Source organism: Mytilus edulis, chromosome 11 (assembly GCF_963676685.1).
Source record: "Mytilus edulis chromosome 11, xbMytEdul2.2, whole genome shotgun sequence".
NCBI classification, from domain to species: Eukaryota; Metazoa; Mollusca; class Bivalvia; order Mytilida; family Mytilidae; genus Mytilus; species Mytilus edulis.
The window spans coordinates 65,463,449-65,478,133 of NC_092354.1; the positions used below are offsets into that span (position 1 = coordinate 65,463,449).

General features: G+C 35.8%; 1 protein-coding gene across 1 annotated transcript in view; it reads right to left on the reverse strand.

Moving 5' to 3' along the window:
• Nucleotides 1-728: 728 nt before the first annotated feature.
• The window catches only part of LOC139496075 (adenomatous polyposis coli protein-like), a gene marked incomplete in the record, with an annotated part of 54,265 nt that continues 40,308 nt past the window's right edge, over nucleotides 729-14,685 (reverse strand). Inside the window, 3 exon segments of the mRNA XM_071284518.1 lie at nucleotides 729-9,902; nucleotides 11,198-11,299; nucleotides 13,876-14,127. Of these exon segments, the coding sequence (XP_071140619.1) occupies nucleotides 868-9,902; nucleotides 11,198-11,299; nucleotides 13,876-14,127 (9,389 nt within the window).

Genomic DNA, 14,685 nt, shown 5'->3' on the forward strand with positions numbered 1-14,685 from the left:
CAAATTGACTTTATGCAAATTGACTTTATGCAAATTGACTTTATGCAAATGTCCATGTATAAGACTGATTAATTTTAGGACATCCAATTATGAAATAAACATGAATTTTGGTCTGTTTTGAAGGGTTCTTATACCAACTTAACTTTCAAACAGTTACAGACTTTATAAAAAGATTTTTTCAACACAAAATAAGTTAGGGACGACATCAAAAGTTCAATGAAGGATAAAAAACTTAATTCATATAGTTTTTTCACTTACCCCCCTACCCCCCTATTAAATTAATTTGAGAAAAATTGATAGACCAATAAGGATATATGTAAAATCGATGTCAATTTATACAAAACTTGCAGCAATTTGACCCCCCTACCCCCAAACTATTTGAATTAAGTTTTTTTTTATCCTTCATTGATTTTTTGATGTCATCCCTTAACAGATGTATTGATATTCATTTTCATAAAGTTGATTTCTATCAGACACAGCCCATTTTATATTTGACCAATTTGACCAGTCAGATATTGTAAAAAAATCTTATTCAAACTGACCTTGCATTAAATGTGCTACAACAATGACATATGAAGATCTATATACAACCTATAGGACATTTAACGATATGACCAAACAAAAAAGTATGTATTTACTGTACCCCTACCTATCCTAATTTATACCCTCCCCCTGAGTACTTTTTACCATTTTTGATTAAACACTGTTAAAGTCAAATGTTGCTCCCATAGAGGCAATGTAAAAAAAAAAAAAAAAAAAAAATACTAATAATATCCCTTCCTCCCTACCCTTTTTTTCCCGAGAAAGTGACAATAAACACACATACTTTTTTGTTTGGCCTATGTGATATATATCATGAGCAATAGCTTAAACTGTAGTCACTTTACAACTTTTACTTTTCTTCTCGTCACCTGAACTTCCTTCAGATTTAACATTGTTCAAAAACGAAGCTCGTCTACGAGCCATCAACATTTCCGTTTTTGTTGCATGCTGGGAAACCGGCGTCTGTGCAGTTTTCTTAGGTGGCGCTGCTGGCTTTATGAACACATCATCATCGTCTATCCGACTTTTGTTCAAGTCCACTTTACTCTCAGTGTCTGATTTGACAACAGTAGTAGATGGCTTGTAATTAAATGGCGGCACCAATGCAGATTGAGGACTTGTCTTCACATTATCAAGGGAACATACACTACTGTTTCTTTTCTTATTATCTTTTTCCTTCTTTCCTTTCTTTTTATTCATTTTTTCAATTTCCCTGACTTCACATACAGACACAGAATGAACTGAATGAACCGAGTGAATAGAATGAATACTCTCACGTGATGAATATAACGATGTTTTTGATCCCGATTTTTTCGATTCTGAACTTTTCCTACTGAATATATTTTTCAATCCTTTGGGAAGAAAACTTTTGCTACCTTCCTTTTTCTCTTTTGATTTCTTTTTTGGACTTAGTGAATGTTTATTAAGCTCAGGTTCTGAACGAGAAGTATTGCCATCTCGCCTTACCCATATAGAATCTTCGTCATCACTAGCTACACTAGCAAATGATTCCTCTGTATTTCTCCTCCATGAACTCATAGTTGAACTTGCTTGACTAGAAACACTTTCGTTCATAACACTACCAGCTATGCTCCCATTGGCTATTGACGATTCCAGTAGCAGTTTCACAGCTTCTAATGATTTGCTTGTTTCGTCTGCATCAGGAACTTGAACACTACTCTTATCCAAGTCAGATTTCTTTTTCTTCCATGTTCCAGAATCGATTCGTTTCTCCAACGACTTCAAATCAAAGTCTCCAACAGATTTATTTTTATCTGGTGAAACATCTTTACTACTTGAACAACTAGTTTTTGAATAACTCGTAGATTCTTTCTCTGAGGAAATACTACTTTGTGAATTTTTTCTTCCTACACTTTTAGAGTTATCTCCCTTAGACCTAGATTTCAGTCCATCATCATCCTTGTCTTGAAGTGATAATCCTGACAATTTCATGACCTCATTATCAACTTCTTCATCAGACTCGTTATCTGGGCATGGTAATTGACTACAACGATTCACAGTCACTAATTTATCGTAAGTTGAACTACGACTTATTTCATCCTTTTGATTTTCTGATTCTTCATCAATCGAAATGTTTTTGGCACTCAATGTATCAGTTTTCGGTGGCTGGAGTTTACTTCCCGAATTTGCTCTCGGTAATCTTGATGGAGATACTGTAGAAACTGGAAGTTTTGAATTATTTGACTTTGGCGTGCCTTCATTGAAACTGTCTTCTTTTTTCCATAAACCAGATATTTTACTTCCTACTTGTTTTTTGCCCACAACACCAGCACTACCTCTACGGTTTTCAGAAGAGAATGAGGAAGACTTATTTAACTGACTTTCACTTTTTTTATTAGAAGGCGGGTTAGTGGCAGAATTTTTTCTACCCACTGGTGTTGAAGGCCTAGAGTTATTTTTCAAACTTGCAATACTATCAGATTTCTTTAAGTCACTTTTACTAGACACTTTCTTCAGGTTAGGGTTTGATCCAGTATGTTTCAAATTTTGTCCAGATCTATTTAGATAATTGCCACTACCCGATTTATTCAAGTTAACATTGCTGCCTGATTTATTCAACATTTGTCCACTTCCAGACTTATTCAACATCTGTCCACTGCCTGATTTATTCAAGTTTGTGCCAACTTTATTCAATGAATTGCCACTACCAGTTTTAGTAACGTTTAACTGTGTGCCACTAAGAGTCTTCTTCAGATCACTATTCACAACTTTATTTTTAGTGTTTTTCACTGGTGTTTTAGTTGTCTGACTAGGTCCACTACTTTTAATAGTTTTCATTGTTTTGGCAACAGTCTTATTTGATTCCAAGTTTTCTTCAGTTGAGTCCATAATAAAGTTATGAGAATTTAAAGCTTTTACCCATGAATCAGGCACAGCATTTTCCTTATTTTGCTTTTTGCCGCTACTCAAAACAGATTGTCCATTATCTACATTGTCCACATTTTCCAATTTCCTATTGTCTTCATAAGACCCAATAATTGGTGCGTTTTCAAATGACGATTCCTTAGTAAATGTTCCTTGTTTTACTAAAGGTTTAGGTTTTTCAGCGCTATTAGCTATGACTTTACGATTCGGAGTTGTTGCTGTAGGTAAGCGTGATGGACTATTTTTTGCATTAACTGATAGTCTGCTAACTGGTGTAGTACCATTTGGTTTTGGAATAATCTTAGGTTTTATTTGTGCTTTAGTTGGTGTGCTACTAGCCTGAGGATGAGACCTGGACCTTGCTGGTCCGCCTGGTCTGGCCATAGCTTTTGTTGTATTGACCTGCTTTGCATTGATTGCATTCATTTCCTGTTTAGTTGGTGTAGGTTTTTGTAAATGTGGGGTCCTTGGACTATACAGTGGCTTCCTACGGCCTCTGACAGACTTATCAGAGTCCACACTTTTCTGTGGTGTCATTGGTTGTTTTTCGTTGGGTTTCACAATTCTTGGTCCACTTGAACTGGAAAAATCTTCAGTTGGTGTTGATCCTGAATAGTCACTTACTTTTTCCGAATGTACAGACCAAGTCCCAGACTTTTCTGAAGCAGTATCTGACGTATATCCACAAGAAACTAATGACATTGTCTCATTATCAATAAACATATCTTCATCCATGCTACTACCAATCATACGTTTGTGTTGAATTTCCATCACAATACGACTGGCATCGTTCAACAGACTACTTTCATTTTCTGTTGTAAATTCCTCCTCAAAGGAGCACTCTGGATCTTCACTTCCATCTTCAGGCATGACAAATTGCATTGCACTTTGTATATCTTCATTTGTTATTGTTACGTTAGCACTACAAACATTATCTTTCAAGGTCACATCAGCGCTATCCAAAGCTACATCCTCGTTACTGCCACCAGAATCAAAACCAAAATTATCCAGCCCAATTATAGGGTGTGCTGCAATTTCCCGAGCAATTTCATTGACCTCTTCATAACTTGCTTGTTTTGGATGATCAATGGGTCCATAATCGGTTATATTATCATACTGCTGATTGAACTTTTCTAAGCTACGATTCATTCTCTTGTCATATAACTGATCATTAGAACGGACATTCTTACGTCGTGGTAAGCTATGGTATCCATGAATTGTTTGGTTGTTATTATCCTGATAAGTTGGAATTGCTTCTACAGAATAATGCATTGTATGTCCACGATATTGTCCTGATTTTGCTAATTCCATATTCGAAAATTCTTTTCTTTCTTTTATTCCTTCATTGTCTTGTGATCTTGATCGTTTCCAAGCACCTCGCTTCACATCTGCTGGTTTGGCAAAAATAAACTCAGATGGTTTATCCTGTGCTGTCTTTTGCCATGAAGAATAACGTGATTCATGCGATGTTTGATGTCGACTTCGGCCATGGTTCATGTATTCAAAATCTTCAGCAGAAGAACAACTTCTAGACATTCTGCTGTGAACTTCTGCCTGTGTTTCAATCGTGCCGTGATATTCAGAAAACGGGAGACCAGAATCGATGGAATGTCTGTCTTTCCTTACATTTGATGAAATATCTTTTAAAGAGGAAGAATTAGGAACACTTCGTCTTGACGAACTTTGTGATTTGTCCAATTCACTTTTTGGTCGACTCTTCGGTAAAGCAGATGTAATACAGTCATTAAGCAAAGCCTCGTCAAGTTCTGAGAATTCTGCATCATCATCATCATCATCGTCATCATCATCCTCATCAACAATATTAGTTTTGTTTAATTCTTCAGTTTCTAAACTTTTTACTGACTCTGATTTTGAAGACTTTGTTTCATCACTTGACTGACCTTCAACTTCACGTTGAAGGTCAGGATCTGGTAAAATGGATGACCCAGAACTTTTAGATGTTTTTGAACTTCCAAGAAGTTTAGCAAGTTTTTCTGATGTTGAATCTTTATCATCATCAATAATACCAAGTGAACTTAATGAATCACTGCAGGAGAAACTCTGGGGTGTATCTTCAACATTATAAACACGAACAGAATCTGCAGATTCGCTATGAATAAAGACCGAATCGTCAACTGAATTTTGAAATGTCCTACTGATAGATATGGACTCCTTGAAAGTTGTTGATCCATTTGTTACTGGATGAGAGAAATTTATAGGTATGTCCGATGAATCAATTGTTAAATCACTCATAGAAGTAGCACTTGAAAAATTATTTGGTGTATCTTCAGTTGCATATGTACACATCTGATCTGTATCCATGTTCTGTATACTTGAACTAATATGACTTGAGGTTCTCTGAGGTTGGAAGGCCTTTGGATGAGATTCTGGTTGACTTTGTGCTTGCTTTTCCATCATTTGAAAAGACTTTGTATTTGATTTTTCTGATCCTTCAGCCTTACGATCAATATCATATTTTTGAGAATTTTTCGCCTGAGTATTTTTATCTCCTAATTCTTTCCCTTTCGGCATAGCAGACATTATAATCTCAGAAAGTAGGTCATCACTATCATCGTCAAACGAACTTCCTTCTGACTCTGTATCATTGTCTTCCATTTTTAATGTTTTATCAGCATTGTCTTGCTCTATATCATCCTGTTCATTTTCATTCTCAGTTTCACTTTTCACTTTAAATTCAGGTTTTGGACTCAAGCTTTCGTCCCCTACAGACAGATTTGTAGTAATTACACTAAGGTCACTTAGAGAAGTTGCATGTGAAAAACTAATGGGAGTATCTTCAGTGGCATAAGTAGTAACGGCATCTTCTCCTTCGTGTCTATCAAGATCAGCTAGCTGTTTTAATTTTTCTTTATGTTTCTGCTCTAGTTTTGCTTTATCTGTTGACTGCTCATGCTTAGGAGAAGTTGGCATTGACATATTATAGGGAGTATCCTCCACAGCATAAGACATTACCATATCATCATCCGGAATTTCAACTTCGTCAACATCTTCAAAATTAAATGGATTGGCCTTCTTCACGCTTGGCGACACAGCAGCTGATCCATTCATCGGCGTTCCTTCAGTGGCATATGATGTTACAGAATCTCCATAAGAATCATAAATGTCGACATCTCCTCTCAATATATTTTGAATTTTCTGAAAGTTTTTAGGTTTGTTTGCATTTTGGATCGGTGGTGCCCCTTCATTTGCATAAACACGTAAAGTATCACCTTGTGGATGCTGAGCAGAAGGTCCAACCTTATGGAATACTTGAGAATTTGTTTGCTGTGCTTGTAAAACTCTTCCCCCTTGAGGCTGACGATTTTGTTGTTTAGCAGATGTTTGATTTTTACTATAAGGAACATTTTCGTCAGCATACTTCTTCAAACTATCCTGATTTTCACTTCCTAATTGATAGTTATTTTTAGGTTTTGGTTGTGGTTTTGGTGGCACCTTTTTGACATTTGCCTGAGGTGGTAAACCTTCATTTGCGAACAGCTTGACATCATCATCGGCAGCAGCACTATTGGTGAAATCTTCAGAGTGTGACATTCTCATAGCAGTTTTTTGCTTCTGTTTGTCTGATTTATTGGGCGATTCAGATTTTGAGCCATTTTTCTTTTTTATCATGTTGTCGGAGGAGCTTCTACGCATCTTTCTAGGCATAGCAGCACTGATGCACTGTTTCAAAATATCCTCTTCCCCTTCGGAGACCTCAGAATTAGATGACTCATCTTTCTCATGGTCATAAACAACAGTTTCATCATTTTCATCAATATTCGTCAAAATATTTATATTATTCTTCAAATCCAGTGGCTTGATAGGTTCAGGGTCATCAACTGTCAATGAACTGAGAACACTGCAAGTTTCCGAAAAATATGGCGGGGTGCCTTCATCAGCGTAAATTCTTGGTGGTTCATCTTTGCTTACAGTTGAGGCAGTGTCCATTGGAATTCGTTTAATTGGGTTCTGAGGACCAGGAGGAAGAGGTCTAACCATTTGAACATTCCTTCCCAGCAGGTTTGTGAACTGTTTTGGCAGGGAAGGGAAGTCACTCTGTTTGCTACCAGCATCTGATCCCTTTTCTTGTTCTTGTTCAGGGTTCGGACTTCCAGGCATACTTTCACTTGGTGAGTCTGGCAGTTCACTAGGGGAGACAACTTCACTAGCTCTGCGACTATATTCGCTCACTACTGAACTATGGACAGAATGACCATCAAAACTAGTCAATGAGTCTGGAGAACTACATCTAGAAAACATCAATGGAGTGTCCTCAACATGGTGACTATCATCAAATGTAACAGTTTTTCGTTCTTTTTCTGAACACTCTGTACTGTCTGAATCGCTCATCAATTTCTGCCTTCCTGTAATAGGAGTATATTTTGGCGCACACATTGGTTTCTTCTGAGGAGTATCATCCTGTTCATTAATACTTTGTAGATTGGATACTCCTGTTGTTGGAGTTTTATCGCCTCGATCGTGAGCCTCGCTGCTGTGTAAACTACTCAGTGAACTGACTCGCGAGAAACAGATAGGTGTGCCTTCTTCACAATAAGTTTTAATTTGGTCTTCAGCCGTATCATCATCATCTGGAGCATGGAATGACTGTTGGATGTCATTCTCTTCATCTCTACTGCTATCTGGACTCATTTCCTTGTCCTCATTATTACGACTATATCTGGGTATTACAGTTGAACCAGTATTATGGTCTGTGTTCAGGCTACCAGATCCACTTCTTTTCTCTGATCCAGAACCACTTTGTTTCTCATCAGCCTGAGAACTATAATCTGTGGGTTCTTCCTTCATTTGTCCATCCTCTGTGTCATTATGATCATGATCATGAACAGGTTTTGATAGATCAGTTAAGGAGTTTGCCATCGACAAATAATATCTTGGTGTCCCTTCGGTGTAAAATGTTGTTACCTGATCTTCATTGCAATGCATTTCTTCTATACGATCATTCATCCACCTTGCCTCTTCCAACTTACAATCGGCACAGTTTTTGTATGGGTCCTGTTCTCTAGGTTCATAAGATCTTGACCTTTCAGGTTCATAACCTCTTTGCTTTTCATTGTAAGGTTCATCATGGTTTTCAGCATATCGAACGGAGAAATCAGTCGGTTGGTCATCATGGTCAAGATCAGTTTCTGTATACGATGATGACATCTTCATCATGACTTGAGGTGGTGGGAAACTTGGTGACATCATTCGTACTTGTTGTTGGAAGCCAAAACGGTTAAATGATGGCTGCCCCGAAAATGAATGATTCATTGGCATCCTTGGTCCCATGTTTACATGTTGATCCGATGCAGGTCTCACGAAGGCATGTCTGGGAGCAGGAGGTAACTGTGGTCGGATGGTTGGTGAAGGTGTGTTCTGAACATCTGTGTACTTCATGCTATAATCTATTGGCTGATCGTTGTCCTCATCTGACGATGACTGAGCATTGTATATCATATTGCCAGTCGGTTGCATACCATAAATAGGATTGTTGCCATAGTTCATCATGACAACTTGCTGGTTACCACTAGATGGCATATTAAAGCTACGATAAAGTAAGGCGTGTGGAAGTGAGAATTGTCCGTCTGCTTTCGAGGCTTGAGGATTGACAATAGTCTGTTGATTCATATTACTTTCCAACAATCTCTGAGCTTCCACTTCTTTCATTGTCTGGGCTATTCTACTATTAGGATTTTTGAGCTGAGAATTTTCTGGCGGAACATTTTGTCTCTGTCCAGTGTTACGATCCAAACTTCCACCATGATGATCCTGTAATTGTTTGATGCCATGATAGCGTAACCTGTCGTGAGAAATATCTGAATGAGTACTTCCAACACTGTCCTGACTCCCTGATCTAGCGACACGTTTGGGAGACAATAGTCTACTGTCAGATCTAGGTGAATTTTCCCCACTATTACTGTGTTGATATACAGGACCTCTCGGTAGACCTCCATCAACATCGTCACTTTGGTTTACATTTTGATTGACAGGAAATCTGAAGTGTGATTGGTCCTTATCTCCTTGACTTGTATCAGTTGGGCTGTCACGCGGACTTTCATTATTGTCACAAGTTTCCGACAGATTCTGGTCAATACTTTCTTCAAGTGCTCTTTGTTTTCTAACATGTAGCATTGGCCTGTTCATATTTTGTTTTAAGTCCATGTTCATACTTTTGATCGATGGAAAAGCAGCTACCAAATTTTTCAATGCCGCTGAACTTCCCATAGCAATCATTTGATGTTTAGAGTTCACTAGGTTTTTCAACATGCTGACGGCACCCATATCCCATAATGCCTTCTGATCTTCAACACAACGTGCAGATAAATTCCACAATGTGCCACAAGCATTGCTAACAATTGTCAAACTAGCCGATCGTAACTGTCGCAGTAATAGTGGTAAACAGTTCTGTTGCCGTAGAATTAATCGATAGTCGTCGCGCACAGTAATATGACTTGAAATGTTCCTCAAAACACCACCTCCATTCTCTATGACAGCAGTAGTTTTGGACGGACTTTTATATGTTAATGTTTTGACTAGAAATTCCAAAGCACCCTCAACAGCACATATTTCTGCTTTATTTTCACTTCCATGAGCAGATAAGTTCCAAAGAGCACTAAGAATACTTTTTAACGTGGCTTCCTTTTTCACAACCATTGAAGCTCTCATTAGAGTTGTAGCTGCACCAACATGCCGTAACGATTTTTTGCTCGCTAAATCAGCCTTCCATGACAGATTACGTAAAACACTTGCAGCAACTTGCACTAAATCTTCACAACTAGATTTCAATTGTTCAACAAGTCCTTCCATGAATCCATGCATTGAGCAGAGAAGAGCTTTATTTGTTCCATCACCAAATGTCAGATTTGTCAGCGCCATACAGCCATAACGACGTAATGTTATATTGTATTGTTCTGTTGTATGGCCGTGAGTTAGCTGATCAACTTCAATTAGGTCAGCTATTGCTTGTACACCACCTGTAAAATTAAAACAAAAAGTTTATGACAAGACAATAACAATGTTTTGTTTTTTCAAAAACCATACAGGATAATGATTTTGTGGATAATCCACTTATCTTGAATTAAACACCTTCTAACCAGCGATATTTTAAGATATTTACACATATTTAGGACAATTATTATTTGCAATATTGTAAATTAATTTCTATTTCTGGATTACAAACTTTTGTTTAGTTTATAGGTAAAAGTATACCATAAATTTAAATGTCGAACAAAGTACGAAAATTGATACCCATAAAACTAAATGAATCCACAGTATTTTTCTACTGGCAAAGTCTACAAAAATTAGTTTTCAGTTATCCATCAATTAATTATTTTTAATGTGTATCAAAATATGTGAGTGCATTTTACCTTTTTTTCACAAAAGAATGTACTTTAGTACTGTATGATTGACTAAATATAAGTAAGTAAGCAATTTATTTTTGCATACAGATCTTTTTTGTGTCAAAATGTTTATAGCACCATTTTCTATGATAACTTTTGTAATTTGATAGAGAATAAGTTGCACATGTTTAGCAGCAATAATTACAGATGGTGGTAAAGAGTTATTTTTGTCCAACCTGTTTTGCCATTTTTATTTCAAGTGCAGCCGTGAAAAAGGTTTGTTATTTCCCATGTTTTGTTAAATGGGTAAAAGGAAATTTTAATTGTTTGTTCATCGTGAAATGGCAATTTTATTTCGCGTTCTTCCGTGCAAATACCCCCCGTTACGTCCCTCATTACATGCATAGTTAGGACAAGAACATGTTTATGAGAGATATGCCCTTAATAGGTTTCTGTCACAAAGACTTAGATTTTTTATGTGTACGTTAACATGGCTGAAGAATATATACCCTACTCAATACATTCTTTTTCAGACTCCAGCAAACCAGTCTTGCTCTAGCTCAAAAATGATACTTTGTTGTCTTAGAAACAGCAAACAACAATTTAAAGTCTTTGGGTTGAAACAGCCAGAATCAGAACCCATGACATCACATTGAGTATGTATTAATTACTGTAAATTCAGAAATTATTGCAATGTTTTTAATATTTAGAAAAAATGCAACAAGGTTATATAATTATAATCACAATAATTTAAACTCGCATTTTGTAATATTTTATATGAATTTGTTCAATATCGCAAAAATTAAAATCACTTTTTAGTCTAAAATGACAAAATCGTATTAATAAATGCCTGCAATAATTTCTGAATTAACAGCATTTTGTGTATACTATACTGTTAACACATATTAATCAATTTTAAAAATACTAACCTAAACAACAGATAGCATGGCGATGTTCCTCATCAAATGACAATTTCATCAGAGCAGCTACTGCAGGACCAGGATGGTGCTCCATGTCACCCGTCCTAGGAGCTGGAATTATAACAAAAATATTTTTATAATGGTAATGCGTTTTGGTACATTTCAAAAATTTGTTATTCTAAGCTTTATATTCATATGTATAACATCATTACTTTGCATTTCATAGGACTTTCTAATTTTGATTGGCTGACGACAACAGCTTGGGTATTTCAAAATTATATTTTATTTCCCATAAAATGTAACATCTATGATGGAAGGTGATCTCTGTGACAACATTAATGTATAGAAAAATAAACGAAAAAGCTTTATTTTAATCCTTATTTTATTGTTACAGGAAGAATTTAATTATAAGAATTAAATGTTTCTTTTTGTAATTTTAAGAGGGTGTAAAATTGTTGATTGTACACACATTTTTAGTCCAAAGCTTTTCGACAGTCACTACAAAATGTTATTCAGTCAACACATTCACGCCCCAATATAATTACAAAAGAACCATTTAATTCTTAACCGATCATTTTTAATACTGCAATTTTTGCATAACAGCCAATTTCAATATGAATGATTATGTAGCTGAAGGTAATATCTTTGGTTAACTTGCTTGCTTGCTGAATCATGAAGGTTGTTAGGTAAGGTACACTATCCTACTTTAGAAGTAGGCTAGTCCTACAGACAGATTGATTGGTTATATGTCGGACTAGTCTACTCTTAAAAGGGGGCAGTTTACCTAATCTAACAATGACTTCATGGTTCAGCTAGCAAGCAAGCTAAACAAAATTATTACCTTTAGCTACATACGCATTGCATTCTGCATGTGGCTGTTCAAAGCTAGGAGCCCAGGCCTCTACAATAACGCTTGTCCGATTGTCCGGTACCAGAGGGAAAAAAGGTCGGACAAGTAAAAGCTATATCAAGCTTGTCCGTCGGGACAAGTACAATACTCAGCAGAAAATAAATTTAATCCAACTTTGATGAACAAAGTAATAATAAACAAAAAACCACAAATATTAATTTGACATGTTTCTGCATTCTGTTTATTCAAATGCAAAACCTTTTTCTTCAACATGTTTTCTTGCAATCGATAATTTTCAACTGGTTCTTTGTCAGGTACTTTTTAACAGGTAAAAGATAACCAGTCTTACTGATCGGAATCAATGATGCGCTTTGTAGATAAAGTAACTTTACAGGACAGTTCGTCACCTCGACAGGTTTAGCTCCAAGTTTAATAGACAGTTTGGCACCGTAGGAGACATATTTAGTAGACACGATTGATAGACAGTTTGCAAGGCAGGAGACATTTCCGGACAAAGACAAATCAGTACCTCATTTTGCTACCCTATACTGTTCCTTATAACAAATACCATACCGGGAATTTTTTGATACAAATATTTTTTTTCTTTACCATAAAATTCAGAAAATTATTTTTGATCATAAGTAGAAATAAACAATACTGACAATATGGTGACCTATAGTTTTTAATTTCTGTGTCATTTGGTCTCTTGTAAGGCATTGTATCATTGGCAATCAGACCTTATCTTCTTCTTTTTATTGATTGCATTTCAATAAACTTTTTTCAACTTAAAAAATACAGGATACAAATCGAATGAGTGTAAAGTCCTATCAGATGGTGCCTCATGTTTAGAGTCTAATGAGACTGGCATTGATGAAAAACTAGAACCTCTAAGTCCTGTGACATGACTAGATTCAGTTGTATTTGACTCATATTTTTTAAAAGTATTTCAAATCAAAAGAAATACATCAAGTCCTGTCTTTTGTTTAGATTCGTTTTGTTCCTTTAATCAACTAAAAATGTAAAAAGGTTGTTTTAAATAGAAATTTTTTGGACAAGTAACAATTTAATTCGGACAAGTAAATTTTAGTTTATACTTGTCCTACAGGACAAGTTGAAAAAAAAGTTATTGTAGAGGCCTGGGAGCCTGAAGTTCAGTGGTTGTCTTTGGTTCATGTCTGTACTACTATTTTTGGTATTAAATTGTTTTTTTTAAATTAGGCCATTAGTTTTCTAGTTTGAATGGTTTCACATTTTTCAAGTTGGTGCCTTTGATAGTTGACTATACAGTAGTGGTTTTACTCATTGTTGAAGACCGTACAGTTGCCTATATCTACTTAAATCCTCTTTATTTGAACTCTGATGAATAGTTGTCTTATTCGCACATACCACATGTCCTAATCTTTTTTATTCTGGGACAGCCCTAACTGAATACTTTCATTAAGGTGGTACCTAACACTACAGGGAGATAACTCTGTAAAATCAGCTATAGTTGTTAATGTTTGTGTCATTTTGGTCTTTTGTGGATAGTTGTCTCATTGGCAATCATACCACATCTTCTTTTTTATATAAATGTTACGTTAACTTGTATAGTTAAGGAAATATAAAGCTTCTCAATGATCAAAATTAGTGTTTGTCAAACTGCTTTATATCCAACCATTTGTTTCTTAGAAAGTGATTGGTTCAATTTTTTAAAAAATTTTATATTTTTTTCAAAGGGTCAAAGTTAATATCTTGTCAAAAATTTATGAAAATTAGACAAGACAAGTTAAGTTTAGTCAAGGTGTTAAGTAACACCTTAATTTGTAAATCTACAAGTCATTTTACAAAAGTTTCATACCTGGTTTTTGTTTTCCCTCATCATCTTCATCCAGACTATCTCTCAGCTGATCACAGTGTGCTCTAAGTTGCTCCAGTAATCGGAGCACCCTAGCCTCCCTCCGTCCACGTTTGTCATCAGGGTGTGAGTGTACAATGTTATGTAAAGCTGCAGCAGCCCTTGCTCGTGCTTCTTTACTCCCCCTGGTGTTCCCCAGTAAGGCTGAGTCTTTGTCACTGCCATGGAGAAGCTGGATCAGGAGTGGCATGCAACCTAAAATGATAAATTATTTATGCAAGATTTTCAAAAATAGATATATATATGTGCAATAAACACAAATAAATACTGTGAATTAGTTATTATTCGTTGGATACTAATTTTCGTGGATTTTGTGGGTACAGGAGAACCAAGAATTCAAATGTTCAACGAATTACAAATTGTCTACAGGAATGTATACAAAATTTGCCAAAACCACAAATTCAGATATCCTTGAATATGCAAATTTTCCACAAACCACGAAAATTGGTACCCACGAAAATAAATGAATCCACAGTATGTTTAAAATTAAGAATAGACATGGAATATACATTATATACATAAGATTCTCAAAATTAATTTTCGAACATTGTATTCTTTTTTAAATATTTGGTTTTTTTTGTTGAAACTTTAAACAATATATAAAACAATTGGTTGATTTACTATGAAGGTCGGTGTCCATTGATGAAAGTCGTTTGAAATTCTCTTGATGGCTGCTTTGGTAACATTTTTAGGGGAGGGGTGCTGCCACATTGATTATTGCTCCTAATTCACTTCTATATTTATATCATAGAG